The 18,337-nt window shown below is 38.6% G+C and overlaps 1 protein-coding gene across 2 annotated transcripts in view; it reads right to left on the bottom strand.

The window, feature by feature from the left end:
- Window positions 1–13,753, bottom strand: part of adamts16 (ADAM metallopeptidase with thrombospondin type 1 motif, 16) — an 84,943-nt gene extending 71,190 nt beyond the window's left edge. The window contains exons 1-3 of one of the 2 annotated variants that reach the window (XM_082150257.1): window positions 12,584–13,753; window positions 12,406–12,496; window positions 10,016–10,344 (exon numbers count right to left, since the gene is read on the bottom strand). In XM_082150257.1, coding sequence (XP_082006383.1) covers window positions 10,016–10,344; window positions 12,406–12,496; window positions 12,584–12,679 — 516 coding nt within the window. In that variant the 5' untranslated portion in view covers window positions 12,680–13,753. The remainder of the gene's footprint in view (window positions 1–10,015; window positions 10,345–12,405; window positions 12,497–12,583) is intronic. The other variant, XM_082150258.1, reaches the window with a different exon arrangement.
- Window positions 13,754–18,337: the final 4,584 nt, after the last annotated feature.

Below are 18,337 nucleotides of genomic sequence, written 5' to 3'. Positions count from 1 at the left end.
AAGAGGAAATAAAACATAGTTCATTAAGAGCATGACTTATTCAAGTCCTCTTTTATTTTTTGAGTTCCGCATCTCCCACATATGTGTGTTTTAGCAAGGCGGTCTGTGTTGCAAGTTGGTAAATTAAGATACTTGCCAGGTTACGTGTCACTACTGCTTTATTAATTTATCCAGTATAAAACCCGGACTTTTGTTCATGACTCTCCTACTACAGGATTTAACACAGAGTAACAGCTCACTACCAGTTACAAAAGACACAGTAACAGTCTGTCACACTCACAGGCAATTCTAGTTGCATTTTTCATCAAATAATTTCTGAACTTATCCTTTGACTATGTTCTGGCCCGCCAGAGCTGTAAACACTACTGTAACTACGATAACTATGGAGTCAGTTTTTCCATATTGGTTCAGTCAAGAAGAACAAGCTAATCAATCCGAACCACCTTTGCAAGCACGACTTATGCAAAAAAAAAAAAAAAAAAAAACAGCGTCTCTTGATCATCGCGACAACACATTGCTTACGCAACTCAACCAGACCTGACCATTTTGTTTAGTTTTTTTTGCTGCACATGGATCCCAACTCTGTTGACTCCGCATTACAGGAATATTGTGACTTGTACGTTCCGTAAAGAAAACTCAAGACTACAATGGAGGCGTTTCAGGGAGTTCAGAAACAATGACACTGATATAGAGAATAACTCCCTTTGGAGTGACTTTGTGCTTTTTAACTTTGCAGACTTGTTTCATGCTCAAACAGCAACATTACACACTAAAGAAAGTAGAAAATGTAAAAAGCACAATAGGTGCTTAACACTAGATGTCCATTTACTGAAGGAAACAACAGTGCTTGCAAGGCAGCAAAAGGAAGTCAGGAATGCCAGCTAATCCAGAGAAATTAAATCTAGAGTGGCACAATATATTCAAATTAAGTCAATATTGTTATATGGCTTAATGTCAAATCACGAAGGCTGCAATTAAATCGAATACATATATGTGCACTGCAGGTTTCAGAGATACAGTGTTTCAGCATCTTGGTTCATTTACTGTGAAACGAGCAGCTGAGACGCTGAAACATTATATCATGAGTTGCACATGTGTAAAACAAACACAGTAATCTTCACTCTAAAACCGCCAAAATAAAAGCTTGATGGTTTAACATTTGAAAATGTAGATATTAATATGTAAATATTTGTATTGTAATTTTACCACTGCACTATAAAATAAAATGTTTTATTAAATACTATCTAAAATATATATATTTAAAATAAATAATCTACAAATCTGAATGCAGTTTACACATTAAGGATGAATTAACCATGAAGAAAATGAATGAGGAAATTTTGCAAGCACTGTCATTATGAACATAAAACAGACCCTTTGCTAATGTTCTCAAAAGCAAAAACCATATGTATTGAAGATTTATTTTGAGTCTGATTTCCAAACTGTTCAAGAATAAGTACCGATCACATATGAGGTGCAGAACGTGCATGTCAAGCCGACTCGTTTATGACACAGACGCCCAAATTACACTTCTTTGGAAAGCTGTGCTGTCATTAACACTAACAAGCTTCACGTCCCTCGCAATCTGGAGATCCCAAGGACTCTTCAAACCCTCATCCAAATGTCACGTCAGGTCAGAGCGAGAACTCATTTGTGCAGGCGCTTTAGCGCGGTCTGATAATTACCTTCAATTGGGCTCAGAGGATAAGCTCCTCTCCAAACAAACAGAAAAGCCCTTCTGAGAACCTGTTTGAACCCAATGTGCATCTGATTATCATTCGTCATTGCCAAAAACACTTAAGCTCATTGCAAGGCAATCGTACAGACAATAGGCTGTAAAACATGTTGAACTCTGGAAAGAGAAGACGAAGCGGATTTCAGGATTTGTGCATGAAGGCACAAGTCTGGAGGACACAAGTACATTAAAGGACTGAGGTTTCTAATGGGTTTGTGAGGTAAATTATGATGGCCCATAACTGAGAGAGCCATTTATGTGAATTGAGCAGAAGTAGGGGTGTAAAAATTCACTCGTTTTCTCGATGCATTGATAAGAAATTCTGCATATGTATCGATCTTGAAACATCACAATCGTCATCAATGTGGGAATGTAACTTTGAAGAGTGCATGTCCTGTTTACAAAGGTTCAAATTGATCTACCCTGCTGAAAAGACTGGTTTATGCTGGTAACTGCTGTTTTGATGCTATTTTTCCCCCACTTTTGTTAGCCTACACAGTTGAGCAGAGATCTGGTCTCGCTGGCTCAAGGAACGCTACCTCACTCCACGCTTAAGTAATCAACGAGCAAAGCCATACAGGTCTCGCCAGACTAAACAACCCCGATCCAAGATCACAGTGTGTGTAGAGGATACACATCTCATCACGTAATTAACGCCTGTATGGGAGGTAACTGCTGATAGATTTTAACACGCGCCTTTTCAAACAACACTTGAGTGATTCTGGAACTGGCCATGACGTGCAATGATAATTAGACATTTTAATTACCACATCACACATACTGTCCATTTACAACAAAGTATTAAAATGAAAGACACAACTGGCTCTTTAAGAGAACAGTTGCAGGTTAAAACTTTTTACAGTGTGGATGATTGTAAAAAATATCCTGTAACACTTTATTTTGATGGTCCCTTTTGACCATTCTGTTGAATATAAGTAACTTTGCAACTACATGTCAACTAACTCTCATCAGATTATTAGTTGACTGACTGCTTACTATCTGCTAACTCTTTATTGTGATGATCCTCCAACAGACATTCTACTGACTATAAGTAACTTTACAAGTATATGTCAACTTATTCTAACCCTAACCCTACCAGTTTACTAATACTCTACTAACACTCTAATGAGAGTTAGTAGACATGTAGGTGCAACGTTAATTATAGTCAACAGAATGTGTCTAAAAATAACCAATCAGAAGAAACGCTGCTAGATTTCAGTGTGGGAAGAAAGTCACAAGTCAATAACCACTGGCTGTGGATCAGATTTTAGTTTGTTAGGATAGCTGATATCATTAGCAGCTGTAAACAGATTAATCCAGGCGCTTCCAGAGCAGTGATTCAAGACTCCATTAGGAGAACAACACCTGGGACTTAATCTCACCCCAGGACCAAAGGTCCTACAGTCAAGCATTTGATCCTTTATTGGACGCTGAGGACTTCAAAGAGCAAAATTACCCAGTTGTTTTGGTGTCAAGGCAGCAATCCTCATGAGATACGCTCGTCTTCTGTCACCAGATCACAGGGTTTAGTCAACAGAAGCAACCTCTGCCAGTGCCAAAGCTTTCAGGCTAGATGTAGGATGAAGTTCAGGCATGACTGGTCACTCCGCATGACTCCGGCCTGCTGTTCTCATGTTGAGAGTTTTAGCAGTTGTCAAGACTAATTCCCAAAGTTGACTCGATTTATGGCGATTGCGCTTTCATGGTGTCTACACGCTTGTCTTCCACTGCATGTCTTCCAGTCGGTCATTCCTATTCATCCAAAGTTTAGTCAATAGAATCCCGCAGGATTGCAATTATGGCTTCTGGTTAGTTGAGGAAGACAGTTCGGGATCTCATTGATATAATTCAGACAGACAGAGAGCGACCTTGCTGTGACCTGTGTCGTGTTTTTCCATGTGATTAAATGCACATGGTGTCTTTCAAATATTACGCACTACACTTAATGTTCATCCTCTGTGACATCACTTCCAGTTTTTACCTCAGACTATCGCAGAACTTTAATTTGCTGATGACCTTTGTTTTAAAGACTCACTGGAAATTGTTTCCAGAGCCACTATGACAGAGAAACTGCTAACCTGTATTCAGAGTTTTAGTGATCAGATTAAATAAAGGCAACATATATTTACATATTCTTCACCATCACCTAGAGAGGTCTGCCATCTGACAAAGCAAACAAATCTGGCAAGTGACATTTCTTTGAAATTGAATTTTAATCCAGAGAAGAGAAAATCGCAAATGAGATATATTCATTTCTATTTTTATTTATTTTTTGCTAAGGAATTTTAAGAGAAACATCTATAAATGAGCAACTCATAAGCAATACAATTCCCCTGGGAGCTGTTCTTTCTGCCATTCTCTCCTGGGAGAATAAATTAATTCTGCCATTCTGAAAGCTGGAAGATGTGTCAACGAAGATTTGCACTGCAAAAATGAAAATCGCTGATGTCGTAAGAGCTTGAATTATGTTGTTCGAGAAATGCTGGGTGATGTAATGGATAAACAAATCAAATTTCTGTTAAATTTATATCAAATTTGGTCTAAAGCAACTGCCAAAGAGGAAATAGGGGAGTCATGAAGGAAACCATAAATTTGTTGATATATCCAGGGAAATCTGTACCTTTCCATTTCTGCGCTCAAGCACACAGTTTAGCATAAGTAAACAGTGGAAATCCATGCTGTCAATCGGGAGTGGTGCTGCTGACATTCCTGCATAAGTAACACGTAAGAATCATCTGCCACAAATCTGAGCCTCAGTCTCCCTGGTCCAAGACAAGCTTAACTAAAAACAAATGTCTGCGCTGCCTCCTTAAATACCTCTCATGAAATTACACACTGAGAGCTACAAGGTGCAAATAGCAGTCATAAAGCTCCAGAAGACGGGCTGAGACGCTACCTGGGAGAAAAATAACAGCTGCACTCCCGCACTCAGGGAAATGGGCAGATCCAGGCACGACCCTACAGGAACTCTAATCAAAGGAGCTGAGCGGAAATGAGCGATGCACCTGACGCTGTTCCTATTTCCATGAGAGAGAGGCTTGTACTTGCCTTGCTGATTTTAGAAGCTGAAACCGGACCTCTTCAGAGCTGCTATAAGAGTTTATATGCCAGCTGAAACTATTTGGGAAGGGTGTCGATGATTCGTTTTTTAAATTCTCTTACATCATCTCAGTGACTAACTGTTGCTGTTCTTGTTGTGAAGAGGCAGATTCAGAGTCTTAACCCCTTCCTTGACATTTCATTGCATGAATGCTGACTATATATATCTAGCAGAATCAACTTGAGCTCCTCAGAAACACCATATCCAGCAGGATAGCATGTATCCTTGCACATTGCCAACAACCTCCCGCCAACAATTAGTCATCCATGGCGCCTCTTTCTGCTCTGTACAGGGCAAATTATGCTACGCTCCATTTCTGTTCATTATAAATAAATATGTTAGTCTTTAATTCTGTCAGTCCATCAAAGCTACATTGAAAGCCTGGAGAGTGAAACTTGGGATTGTTTTATGAGGGATAAAAATGTATATATTTTGGACAAGAGATCTGAAGAGTTGCTGGGGGTTGCATGGTTTGATTTAGCCAAATGATGAATGCTAAATCATAAGCATTTTGGGAAATTAGGTGAAAGAGAATGAACCTATGCATCAGGTCCTGCTTCGAAACAGCTTGGGATCAGAAATCAAACAATTTCTTTGGGATTGAATGTTTGTTCTTGTTTGTAATTAAGAGTGCACAAAATCAGTTCAATATAAAAGGAACCATACCAACAAAAGCAGCTGTGACATGCTACAAACTCTCAGTTTAGACCAGTGTCGGACTGTCAGTGTCTTAGGGGCCGTTTACACGATACCGCTTTCAACTTAAAATGGCAAACTTTGTATGCGTTTTGGGGGCCTGAAAGCACAAACTACAAAAACGCGAATTTGTAAAAACTGTAGGCGCATTTCCATTACAGATTTGTGCAAAACTTTTGGAATTTTTTCTAAATTTCAGCAAAAAACTATTGCGAAATGACGGCGTTTCCATTAACCGATGTAATGCAACTAAAACTTTATTTTTTCCTCTCGCGATAAGTAAAATCATTCCAAAAACCATGGCGACGGATGTGGGTAGGTTTATGTATATCCCAGCCACTGCACTAGCCATTATTATTAATCGAAGGTGTTTTCCAAGCATTGATGGTAAGGAACGACCCTTATTATACTTGTGAGCGGCACATGAGGTGTTTCAGGGAGTTTCTGCCTCATATCTGCTTCGAGGTCTTGATTGTGGCATTTATTTGAGGTTTAGAATCCATTATTCCTGTAATTCTTTTGTCTTATATGAATTTAATAAATAACTCTGTCTCGTATTCTGTCCAAACATACCGCGTCATCTACGTCAGGTGACCTGTAAATGCGCATTGAACTGTTTCCATTGCAGTTTTGCGAAATATTTCTTTTTCGAATTGCCTGAAAAACCACCTCATGCGAGCGTAAAAACTTTTTTGCGATAAACAGGAGTTTTTTCCATTGGGCATAATTTCAATTCGCAATTTCAATTTGCGCAATTTGAAGGGTAATGGAAACGCGGCTTGTGAGGTCATGTGCATTATGCGTTTAGTCTATAGGTGTGTCGTTTTTCTAGCAGTGGCCAACTACTGGCCAGGCATGAATAATACAGCGGTTTTAATAGTTTTCGCGGATCCCTGTGGGACCGGTATTGTTTTGAAAATGCTGTCGTCTGTTAGCAAATAATGCAAAGGAATATCTTTTCCATTTTTAGTACATCGTTGTTGTGTAAACGTACCGTTAATGTGCCTGTGACACAACCCTTAGATTTCATATCTTTAAGTATGTCCTCTTTAAAGCCTTAAACATTAAAATGCATTCACAACATATTTAACTCTTTCCCCACCAGCATTTTTGAAAAAGGTTGCAATTTTTTATCATTTTCATAAAAGTTTCATGGCCGCAGAATATTTTGTTGTATAAATATCTGAACATGCAATATATCAAAAGAAAGAACAGAGCTTTATGCATTCTTTTTTAACATTTGAATGTGGGTGAGTAAAAAAAAAGGAACAGTTTGAGAAAAAAGCTGAGAAAATCAAGTTTTTTGTCAAAGACTAGGTCTGGATCAGATTCAGAACGATGATCAAAACATAGATGGAGTAGATAGAGTCCATCAACACCCCCAAAGCTTGCACAATCCTATACCTCGTCCTGGGTCGACATTTCATTCAGTAACGTTATAAGCAGTTTTGATTTATATGCTATTTAATGTTGATTACATTATTTTACATATTTTACATTATTATACATATTACCTATATCGCATGTTTCTGCTTCTTCTTCACATGTCTTTTGATCAGGAGATTCAGTACTCTTTCACAAGATGTGTCATAGCGCCCCCTACCGTATAACACTGAAAACACGGAAAGCCGGAAATTTCCGTCAATGGCAGGGAAGTGTTGTCTCATAAATGTTGGAAAATTCCATCGGGGGAAGACTTAAATTACATAATGTAACATAAAATGAATATACAGTAAGGAGGGATTTTTCTCATTAGAAACTGACTGGAAAAGTGGAAATTCCATACCCAGATTGAGTTGGATGGATTACTTTTACACAACTTTCATGTCTGTTTTTTGTGCTTGAAAGTTTTGAGTTCTCCACAAGAAAGCAGAAAGAGTTTTGAACAACATGAGGATGGGTAAATTATGACATAATGTGTGGGTTCCTTTAACAAGACCAGGAACATGTAGGCCTACAGTAAATTTTGTTTTGATGTAGACTTTAATAATTTTTTTTTATTTCTCTCAAGTAAGTAATAATGTTAATCAATTTAAATTCTGTGTTATCCACAGTACAGCGTTGGGGTTGGGTGTCCAAATGTAGATTTATGGCTTCAGTTTATGGCTGACATCACTCACAATTAGCCTGTTATTGTAGACTGGCGACACTTCAGAAAGACTTTCAGTGTGGAGTTTCCAAGGCACGGCACTCGTCTCAACCCAGACTGCCATTTCCAATGACCCTCCTAATTGGCATCCCATGTGCCACCATTAAAGTCAACTATTGTACCCTTTTGTATAAAGCCGTCAGCTTGAAATCATTGAGGCCTATTCGCCTAGTCCTCAAGCCTTTAAACTTACAGTTAGGACATTTTATGACAAACTCAGACTGTCATCAAAGCCCTTTCAACCTCTTGTGGTGATCTGCCAACCTGGTCTCAGCTACTCAAAGGGAATTTATACATGGGCTTTAGAGGACAAGTAAGGAGAGGCAGAGTTAACTAATGACTCTGCACCACTGCTAATCACATCCAGCTGGGGACAGTGTGATAGTCTACACCATTACACTGCCAAAACATATTTCAACAGTAGACCTAGTTCATTTTCAATGACAGTAAGATTTGATCTGCCTCCATTTAAAGGCTGACGATCACACAGAGGTTAAAAGTCATAAGGAAATGAACTAACAGAGATTATCTCAGAGTGAAAAATCAGATACAGATCATACTCAGAGCAAGTAGTTTCATCATTCACCGCTTGTTAAAACTTTTTTTTGCAATAATTGTTGTACTTAGATTTAAATCATTCACACCAGTCGTGATGTAGTACTGTTAATGCTATGAATCTCTATTTGACATAATGTTGTGACTTGGGCCAGTGCGAACCATGGGATCAAGGTTTTTTTTTTTTATTAGTCCCACACCATAATGCTGGCAGCAATGGCTCAGGCAATTCGTGAAAAGATCAACTTGAGCAAATATAGCAACTAGATAGCAAATTGATAGACATCCTTGGCTTTAACCCATCCAGACAGCCAGCGCTTAGTGAAAATCAATGAAAATGATTGATGCAAGGTTTGTAGTAAATGAATATAGATTTATGGTGTGTTCGAACACTTGCCATGTTTCAATTTGTTCTTTTGTTTCAATTAAAACGATCCCTGGTCCGATTGCTCTGTTAGTATGGTTAATTTGAATAAGTGTGAACGCTGCCATCCGAACCCTGTCACACACCAAACAAGCGGACCGAGACCCACTGAAAAGACGGGTCTTGGTTTGCTTTCAAACAAACTCTGGTGTGGTTTGATAGGAATATGAACACAACAATGTGTGTTCATGTACTGTAACGCAGTGATACACCGAAATTTGGGCAACTGAAAATATTTGTTTCGGCCAAGTTTTGGCCATTATAGTTGCACGTTGATAACAGATAAACACGTCAGCTGTGTGGATGCACTTCACCGTGACCAAATATTATGCAGGAGTAGCAATATGTAAAATTTGTTTGGCTGAAATATCAAGAGGTGGCTTGTTGCCGAAAAACGTTACTACAACTGATCCAATTTCTCAAATTTAATTCAAAATGAATAATTTAACGACATTCAGATACGGACGTATTGTGTGTTTTGTTAAAACATCAATGCAACTGAATGGAAAACTGAGTATTTGTGGATTCTTGAAGAGCTCATTGTAATTGTTCAGTGTTGCTGTGGACCTCCTTGGCAAAACAAACTATGTACAAATAAAACATCCCCATGTATTAATGCTTATGTGACAACAATATGTGTTTGTTTCCACTGAGGACGAGTATAGATCCTCAAAATGACTAATAAAAGGAGACTCTGTTCTCTAGTAAAACCTCCCCTGACCCAAATTTATGTGTTATTGAGTCACTGGTTTTAGGGGATTTGAATACTGTGATTTAAGATGGGCTCTATTGATGGGACAGGGCACTCTATGTCAGTCCAGTCAGGGTAAAGTCATGAGAACCGCGGCACAGTCACTTTGCTCTTCCGGCATCTACTGGGAGCCGAATCTCGTGCGGCCTGGGAGCCAAAATAACAAAAGCACTTTGAGGTTTCTCTGCACACCAAACATTAATCCACGGAGAAAACAAGCAGATGGGATGATGGGTAGACTAGTCTGATGAATACAGCAGTTTTGCACTCAAAGGCCAACATGATTCAATGCATTGATGATGACACAGTCATCGCTCTACTGTTCATGCCAAAAATGTTTGAGGTTTTGGGTCTTATTCTCTCCAAGGAGAAAATAAATTCTTTCTGGTCTATTTTCATCACCATCATTATCAACTATTTGAACGGCATATCATAAATCAGTTGGGGTTAGTATTCATTTTCCACATTTCAGAGGGAATAGAATAGAGAAACCCTAATATCGTTTTTTTTTATGCAAAGATAAATTCTTAAGACTTGATTTGCTATCTGAAAATGACTCCACCATTATATAATCAATCAGCTCTGAAACAGGATAACCCACTCACCATCCCCGCGCATGTAGACAGAGCCACATATGAGTTGACCTTTGACCTCAGCACCCCCTGGTAGAAGCAGAGGTCGTCTTGTGGAAAAGTCTGCAGGCTCTTGGTGCCGCTCCTGCCCAGGGTTTGTACAGTGAAGCTGGGTGCCATAAGGTCATGTGACGGCTGCAGGTCCAGGTGGAAGTCCTGCCCTAATCCATGGAACCTAAAGTGAACAGTGGGGTCGTGACCTTGACCATCTGTGGAGCGTTTCCTTCGGTGCTGGTGGGCGACGGCATGGGAAATGTAACGTCCTTGATGGTCCACCGCATATGGGGCCACAATCTCATATTCTACATAGGAAGGAAGTTAGGTTATTACATGCTAGAGTTCAATGCATTATTTATGTTCAGGCATGAAAAAGATTAATCTGAAATATCTGCAAAAGTGTCATTTATACACCACTAGTTTCCTGAACACTTTTTGTCTTTCATTGTTCAGCAAACAGACACTCTGTTGTAATTTTTGTTTTGATGCTGAATAGAAGCATATTTATATGTGATGTTAAATGCAAATACTGCATCACTAGTTTTATTATGCATTATGTTTATTTTGAAAGAGTAGGCCTACAACCCACACTATACATTGTACGATTAATTCAATGTGTTACTTGCCATTTCTTTGAAAATAATTGTCCAATTTACTAGCAATTTCTGAGTGAACATTTTTTCTACTCCATTTTTTTCCCCAGTGCATAATGACTTTGAAGTGCTAAGTGGGTGATGGTATTTCTTTTTCTTTTCTGAACAAAAGAAAACTAGAAGAATGACATCCATGTAGTGTCTCATCTTTTTTAAAACTTTCAATAATGCTGCAAATTCACATATTACACTGAAAAAAATGGTGTAGTAGAAACAATGTTCACAAACTGCAAGTCAATTTCACAAACTGTTCCAAAGAAACGGCAAGTAACGCATTGAATTGAACAAAGACTGAAGTATTTTCTTGTAAATCCTTTGTGCAAACGAGTCAATGCTGCTTAAGTTGGGAAGGACAAAACTATTTAATAAAGAAAAATACAAAAATAAAACAAACACCATTTTTAAGTCTAATTTTAAGACATAAAATTTTGGTTTGCCATGTCTGGCTGCAGTTTCTATAGTCCAAATACAGCTCTTAGAAAGGACTAAGAACATTTAAAAGCCATTTATCATTTAATGATTCACATCAGAAAAAAAAAAAAGATTATTGTAAAATGATTGTATCTATACAAATGCAAGCAAATGTGATTTATAGGAAGAACACGTCAAGATGCTGCTCATGGGGCGAAGGTCAGAAGTCGTGTTTTAATGTTGTGTGATTCTGACCTCTACACACACTCACGCTCCTCTCATCCTCGCGGTGGTCTGGTGGCTCGAGTTATAAATGCTTTTACAGACATGAGCAGACAGATTTATGATCTCTGACCATAGAGACACACACTGATGACACACACTCCTAACGCTCCGCTGTGATATGGAGACACACGCACTCATCGTCTCTCATTCTCTTTCTCTCACACAAACTTGCGCACACACACACACACGCACACACACACACACACACACACACACACTATTATATCTGGCTACTCCAGTCTCTAAGCTCATGCCAAACAGTGCAGAGACTCTTCACAGGATAAAGGCAGTAAGTGCACACAGAGACTGTTTGTAAAGCTTGGCTGATTGATGGAGAGCTTCTTCAAGTGTCTGTCTTTGTTCATTGTTCACTAAGTCCCAGTGCATGCCAATCTTTATGCCACACACCCCCACTTTCTGTGTGTGTGTGTGTGTGCACGCACTAAATTGTCCACAGAATCGACACACAAAACTCACTTTCGGGGACATCTGGGGACACCCTTGTTTGGAATTTTTATTTATTTATATATGAAATAAACATGCTTTTATTTTCAATTCAAGAGGCTTATTATATAAAAACTGCTATTGTGCTATTGTTTTTAGTATATCCTTAATTACAAAACTAATTAAATGTATGTGCATGTGGGTCAGGTTCTGTCTACGCCAAATGTCACCACAAGAACATTCAGACCTGGCATCGCCTATACAGTACATTATTCTTGTATTATATACATTTTTTTTAAAACCTTATCATCTCAACACACCAGTTTATTACTTTTATTATAGAGTGCATTTGTTTCAGATCAATTAGGATATCTAGCGCCCCCTGGCGACGACATCCCATCTAGTCATTTTCCTTCAAAACCATGTTTCTTTCTTTTAATTTTAAACGAAAGTCTCATAAAAGTCTAAATTAATGATGTAATATTAATAAATTGCTCACACGCCCCATGAAATTAAACAATAATAATTATGGGACCGACAGCTGTCAATCACATCGGACAGGTTTGCTCTCACCTGTGTTGTAAGGTAAACGCAGTGTTTCCAGCAGATGTTTATGCTTTACACGAGAACCAGCATGAAGGGTTGCAGATGCACAGGAAGTTCTCTACATGGATGATAAACAGTGAACATGCATCATTTGCATTGCAATTAAACGCAATCACTTTGAAGAAACAGGCGCGTGTTTGCTCACCTGGTGGCATCCGAGTATGAAAAACAGAAAGAAGAGCACAGAGCAGATTAATGCGGTATAATTCCTCACTGATGGCACAGGGCGCAGGCAAGCCATGTCTCCTGCAGACTCTTAGCCAAAATCTGCAGCGAACAGCCTCTGCGCCTCTCCAAATGCGCGCTCTCCGCTGAAACACTGCACGCTCTTGTGCACTTAAAATCTACTCATACAGCATCAGTGAAGTTCCTTCGAATCAAACGCGATCCCGAATCCATGATCTGTATCCTGCCAGTGTCTTTCCAGATCCAACAGCATTTTGGAGAGATTTTATTTTCTTCCTGCGCATTAGTGGCGTATAATTGAGGATAAGTGTGCCATTCTTAATGCAGATGTTCTCCGCTCAGTGCGCTTTGCGTGAATGTCTGGAGCGGCTCGAACGCCGGTGTGATTCACACGCGCTTCCAAACAGCCAATCGCAGCTCGCACCTGTGCGCAAGAGCCGCTGGTCCCTGATGAGAGGAGGGTCGAAACATCTACACTGTAAAAAAGTAAACCCACTAAAAGTAATTTCTGCCCTACATTTTTATTCAAATTAAAGGTGGTGTAAAGCTTGCAGACACTATTAATTCAAAATGGGATATTCTTATTTTTTTATGTAATATTTCAGGATTTATTAGGATTTATCCGTGCACATTATCAGAATAATTATTATTTAAAAGTTCATGTTTTTCTTTTACAATCTTTAACCAAAGTAGCCAATCTCCCCCTCCCACTTGCAACACAATCTATTCTCTTATGACCCGTTTACTGGCATGAGGGCAGGACAACCTGTCACTCACATGAAATCAACCAATAGCAAACCAAAACCATTCAATCAATTCCCCATGGACAAAATCAAATCTCATCCTACATTTTTATCTAGTTCCAGAAGCCATTTCAGGGCTATATGCTATATGACAGGCTATCAAAGACTATTGCAACTTCCATAATGACACTTTTCTGATGATCAGATACATATCTAGCGCCAATGTTTATTATTTGTATTTATCATTCTAAGATTACTGTCGGAGTCAAATAGGCTACATACACACTTAAAAATAAAGATTCCAAAAGTTTTTTTCAGTGATGCCATATTAGAGAACCATTTTTAGTTCCCCAAAGAACCTTTCAGTAAACAATTTTTAAAAGAACCATTTTTTCCTTGGTGTGAAGAACATTTTAATGACATTTAAAACATTTAAAAATTAATATATATATATATATATATATATATATATAACTTTTTACCTTTTGTGCATTAAAGGAGAACTTGGTAACTTTTTTAACTTAATAAAACTGTCTAGAAATCATTTGGATGGTTAAACAACCTGTTCTGGTGATATTGGTGACCTTCCCCACTCCCCCCAGCGTTCCCAGGCGGAAAACCAACCTTGCAACTTGCAACACTACCGTCCCGGCAAGTTAGAAATTGGAAGTCTTGTGAGAAGCGAGAACTAGAACGAGAACGAGCGCGAAACACAAATTGCTTTGTGGCAATTTGACATAAACACACACGCATGTATGATGTATCACCAGATTACCCACCTCGGTAGACATAGCTCCACGCGATACAGTTGGCTTGCTCCGATCAAAACAAACGCACATGAGCAGCGGTAGAGAGGGGGAGGAGGCCGCCGCAAATGAGTTTTTTACAACTGTGTTGTGAAATATACGCCCCCCCCACAGCTGTAGGGGGAGCTCGTGGGGAAAACATGCGACAACAAAAGGGAAAATCAGCGAAGAAGTGACTAGAGTTCGCTAGAGTTACCGAGTTCTCCTTTAACAAAGTTCCATATGTAATATGTAGAATTCAGAAACGCTTGTTATTAGCGACACCGGTGGCATTTAAGTGAACTGCAGCCAACAACTTATTGCTCATGCTTGCACTCGTGCTAGGCATGTGCCGGTATCAAATTTTCATGCTGCGATTAAAGGACGAGTTCGGTATTTTACACTTAAAGCCCTGTTTACAGATCGTATCTGATGAAATAGAACGGTTAAGATAAAAATTTGGACACATGCTCCTGTCCCGAGAATTTTAGGTTTATTTCGCTTCCCCCCCCACCCCCACAATGGTTGTCTATATGCACTGGAAGATTCCGTCCTAAAAACACATTAAACTTTCGTTTACAAAGACGTGAAACTCACCGAGTGGTCAGGGGTGTTCACTGATATGTTCCCTCAAAAATCGCTGAAAAAGATGCATTCCAACAGGTTTTATCGTAGTTTTTGTCCAACTCCATTGACTTAATAGGACGTGCTGTGAGACCGCAGCACCTTTACGGTATTACTCCGCCGCTTCTTCTTCTGCTTCTTCTGTGTATTCAATGAAATGCCCGTGGTTTGCTTGCAATTGGCAAAGGTGCATTATCGCCACCAACTGGGCTGGAGTGTCTATTATTCAAGCTCTCAACGGAAGAATCACGGGTGTGACGCGTTTGGCAATAGGTCCACAAAAGCGAAATAAACCTAAAATTCTCGGGACAGGAGCATGTGTCCAAATTTTAATCTTAACCGTTCTATTTCATCAGATACGATCTGTAAACAGGGCTTTAAGTGTAAAATACCGAACTTGTCCTTTAATTGATTGAGCTTTTATCACGGTATACGGTATTATCACGGTATTTTAATTGCTCAAGAGAAACGGATGGATTGGGGGGATGTAGAAAAAACAAACAAATTGCATCACAATAGGTGTAATTGTGATTGTCAAAACATTTGGTAACTAAACAGAATTTTACACCATTTTCACGATTTCAATTTAATTCTTGGGATTTGATTTCAATATTGACTCTTTGGATAAATATTAGGTAGGCTGCCTACAGTAGATAGCCTACATGTTAATTTTTCTCAAGGAAAAATATATCTCGCATAATGCTGTAAACATACAGAGAGCCCTGTCAGCTGGTATTATTAAAGGTTAAAAATTAACAAATTAAATTAAAATATAATTTGGTTTTCATTATAATAACAATTATGACACAAGTAAAAATATAATACAAATGTAATATAGTGCACATATTTAGCAAAATACTTCTCTCTATAAGTTAGCTATTTTTTCTTGTCAACTAACGTGCTGGTCTGGTAATTAAATGGCTTTCCTGAGGTAAATGTAACGTTCTGTGACATAATTGTTCACCTGCAGTTTTTATTGACCTCTTTCCGTGGTTGAAAAACACTGATCGATATTATGTATGACTCGGCATAAATACCTTTCGGTAAGTTGTACTGTATCTTTAAATAAAAAATAACAGATGATCGGTTTGCTTGAACTGAGGCTACAGCGATATTACACGTCACATTTACAAGCGCCAAAACGGTATTTATTGTCTGAATTTCGTAATAAAATGGACAGAACCTGAGAGCTGAGAATTGTTTTCATATCAAAAGTAACCTGCTCTGTCTAGTCTGTCGGTGTCAGTGTCCTCTTTGCTCCGTGATTTTTCTCTGCGTGAGAAAATGGATGTGTGGCGCGAGAGCGTGTGAAAAGTGTCGATTGCGTGAGTCTCACGCTGAATGCGTGGAGTTGGCAGCCCTGCTTTTAGAAGGGGGATAAATCGTCGGCAGCGTTCCTCCTTCCGCCATGCTTCTTCTCCATGTGAGGATTGTTTACATTAGACTAGAGTGCGCACGGCGCCGCATGCACACAGCGCTAATACATGTGGGGATTGTTTACATCAGAGTGCGCACGTGTTTCACGCAGCATATAAGCAGTGTTTGTTAAGCGGTTGATGGAAAATAAGCTAATGCGCGTTCTATAAATATAAATTCTGATTTATTATTTTTCACGGTATTTTGAAGTGCCCGCGATAACAATATCGTGCATATTCATTACCGCGATTTATCGCATTACCGAATACCGGCACATGTCTAACTCGTGCACACGTACAAGACTATGATTCAATGCCCTGACATGGCAGTTCTTTTTCGCTCTTCGCAAGTAAGAAGAATTTGGAAATACTTGCAGCGATATACTGTTAGTGGAAATGCAGACGCCGTCCACACTGCTAAGAGTGATGTTCAGATGAATATAAATACATGCTGCACACTTCCCCTCAATAAAAATAAACAACAAAAATTATAGTGGTGAGAAAACTCCTGTAAAGAAAGCATCTACTGAGCAACTTTTAATTTATTTGTGCTGTCATTTCGATGTAAAAACGTTTACAGTATTTCAGATAGCCTACATCAAGGTACAATGAAAATCCAGCATTTCAATTAGATAAAGATATAGCCTTCAAAAGTGTGTAATATGCTTATGTGCAGAATATGTTTATGTATTCTGCTGGATTATGCTCTGTGGGTGGTGGTGATGATTGGGCATTGATTGATCTCAGTCTGACCCTGCTGTAATTTTTCATGCTTCCTTAAATTGTTAATTTTCACCTAGGACGTTTTGAGTTCTGAAAAACACGATAGTTTTATAACATGAACTCAGGGAAAATTTGATTCCTCATGAAATCAAAGCATATTAGTGCATGTTTATTTAAAGTCCATACAAGTTGGGTTTTTAACCGGATTCATTTTTGATTGACATTCAGCTTAATGTATAATTAGGGCACATGTAGAGATAACGGAAACATTAATGTTTAAAAAATTTTTACACTATAGATTTAGACAAATAGATATTACAGATATCTAGAAATTAATTAATATCCTGTAGAAAATAGGCACTTTATAGATACTTAGCTCAGCCACTACAGCATGTGGATGACAATCAATTATATTCCCATGATGCCAGGCTGCTGCATGCAATATAACACAGTCAGAAACAGAATATATTTTCCTATACAGTAAGACCTCCCAAATGCAGACAGCACACTTTACAGCCATTTTGTTTTGCCATATCTCACTGTCTCACATAATAAAAAAGAGAGAAAAAAAATACACTTGGTTCTGAAACTGCTCCTTGTGTTTCAAAAGTTTCCTCAGCACACTATGATTTCTTGACGCTGTTCATGTCCTGTAGAATAATGGCCACTGCAGGCAGTAAACAATCTGTGTCTTGAGTCTGAGATTGCTGTGAAATACTAAGGTTGCATTCTTTTTCTTACAAATAGTCAATGGCCATATATAATGTGTGTTTTCTATATGCTACGCTGCATGCATTTTCCGACATGAAGAAACATGCCTTGGTTGTCATAAAAACAATGTAATGAACAGAAAGTTTATCAAATACATACAGTAAATGGAACACTGATGATCACACTATAGAAGTAAGGTAATATTTCTCAGATTGGTTATATATGCATATGTTACTGATACATAGTGGCAGGACAATGTTATTTTATGATGGATGGATATAGTTTTAGTCTGACAGAGGGAGAAAAATAAGTATAGAAGACATTCTGAGGACATGCACCTAGTGAAAACCATAATGTGCATTCAAAAAAATTTTTTTTTACATTGTGTGAGTCCCAAAAACTATTGTATGCTATTTGCTGATTTCCTTCAAAATATACTTATTTCATATATAGCATATAGTGGGTTGCATATACAAGCAGATTTTCATAAAAAAAAAATACATTTACATATTTATATATACTGTCACAGGATCAGCTACACATACAGCCACACCGTCAACACCAGATCACCCAGCTCTGCCCACCATCACCCGATGCACCTGCATCCAATCCTAACTTGCACTATATCTGCAGTCACCATCCTCACTCCCATTGTCTGATCTGATCTGAACTATATACACTTACCTGACTCCTTACCTGTTATACTTACCTG

The sequence above is a fragment of the Leuciscus leuciscus genome, assembly GCF_965113295.1.
Source record: "Leuciscus leuciscus genome assembly, chromosome: 20".
Classification (NCBI taxonomy): domain Eukaryota; kingdom Metazoa; phylum Chordata; class Actinopteri; order Cypriniformes; family Leuciscidae; genus Leuciscus; species Leuciscus leuciscus.
Note: the sequence above shows the minus strand (reverse complement) of the source record. Positions and strands in the feature narration are given on the sequence as shown.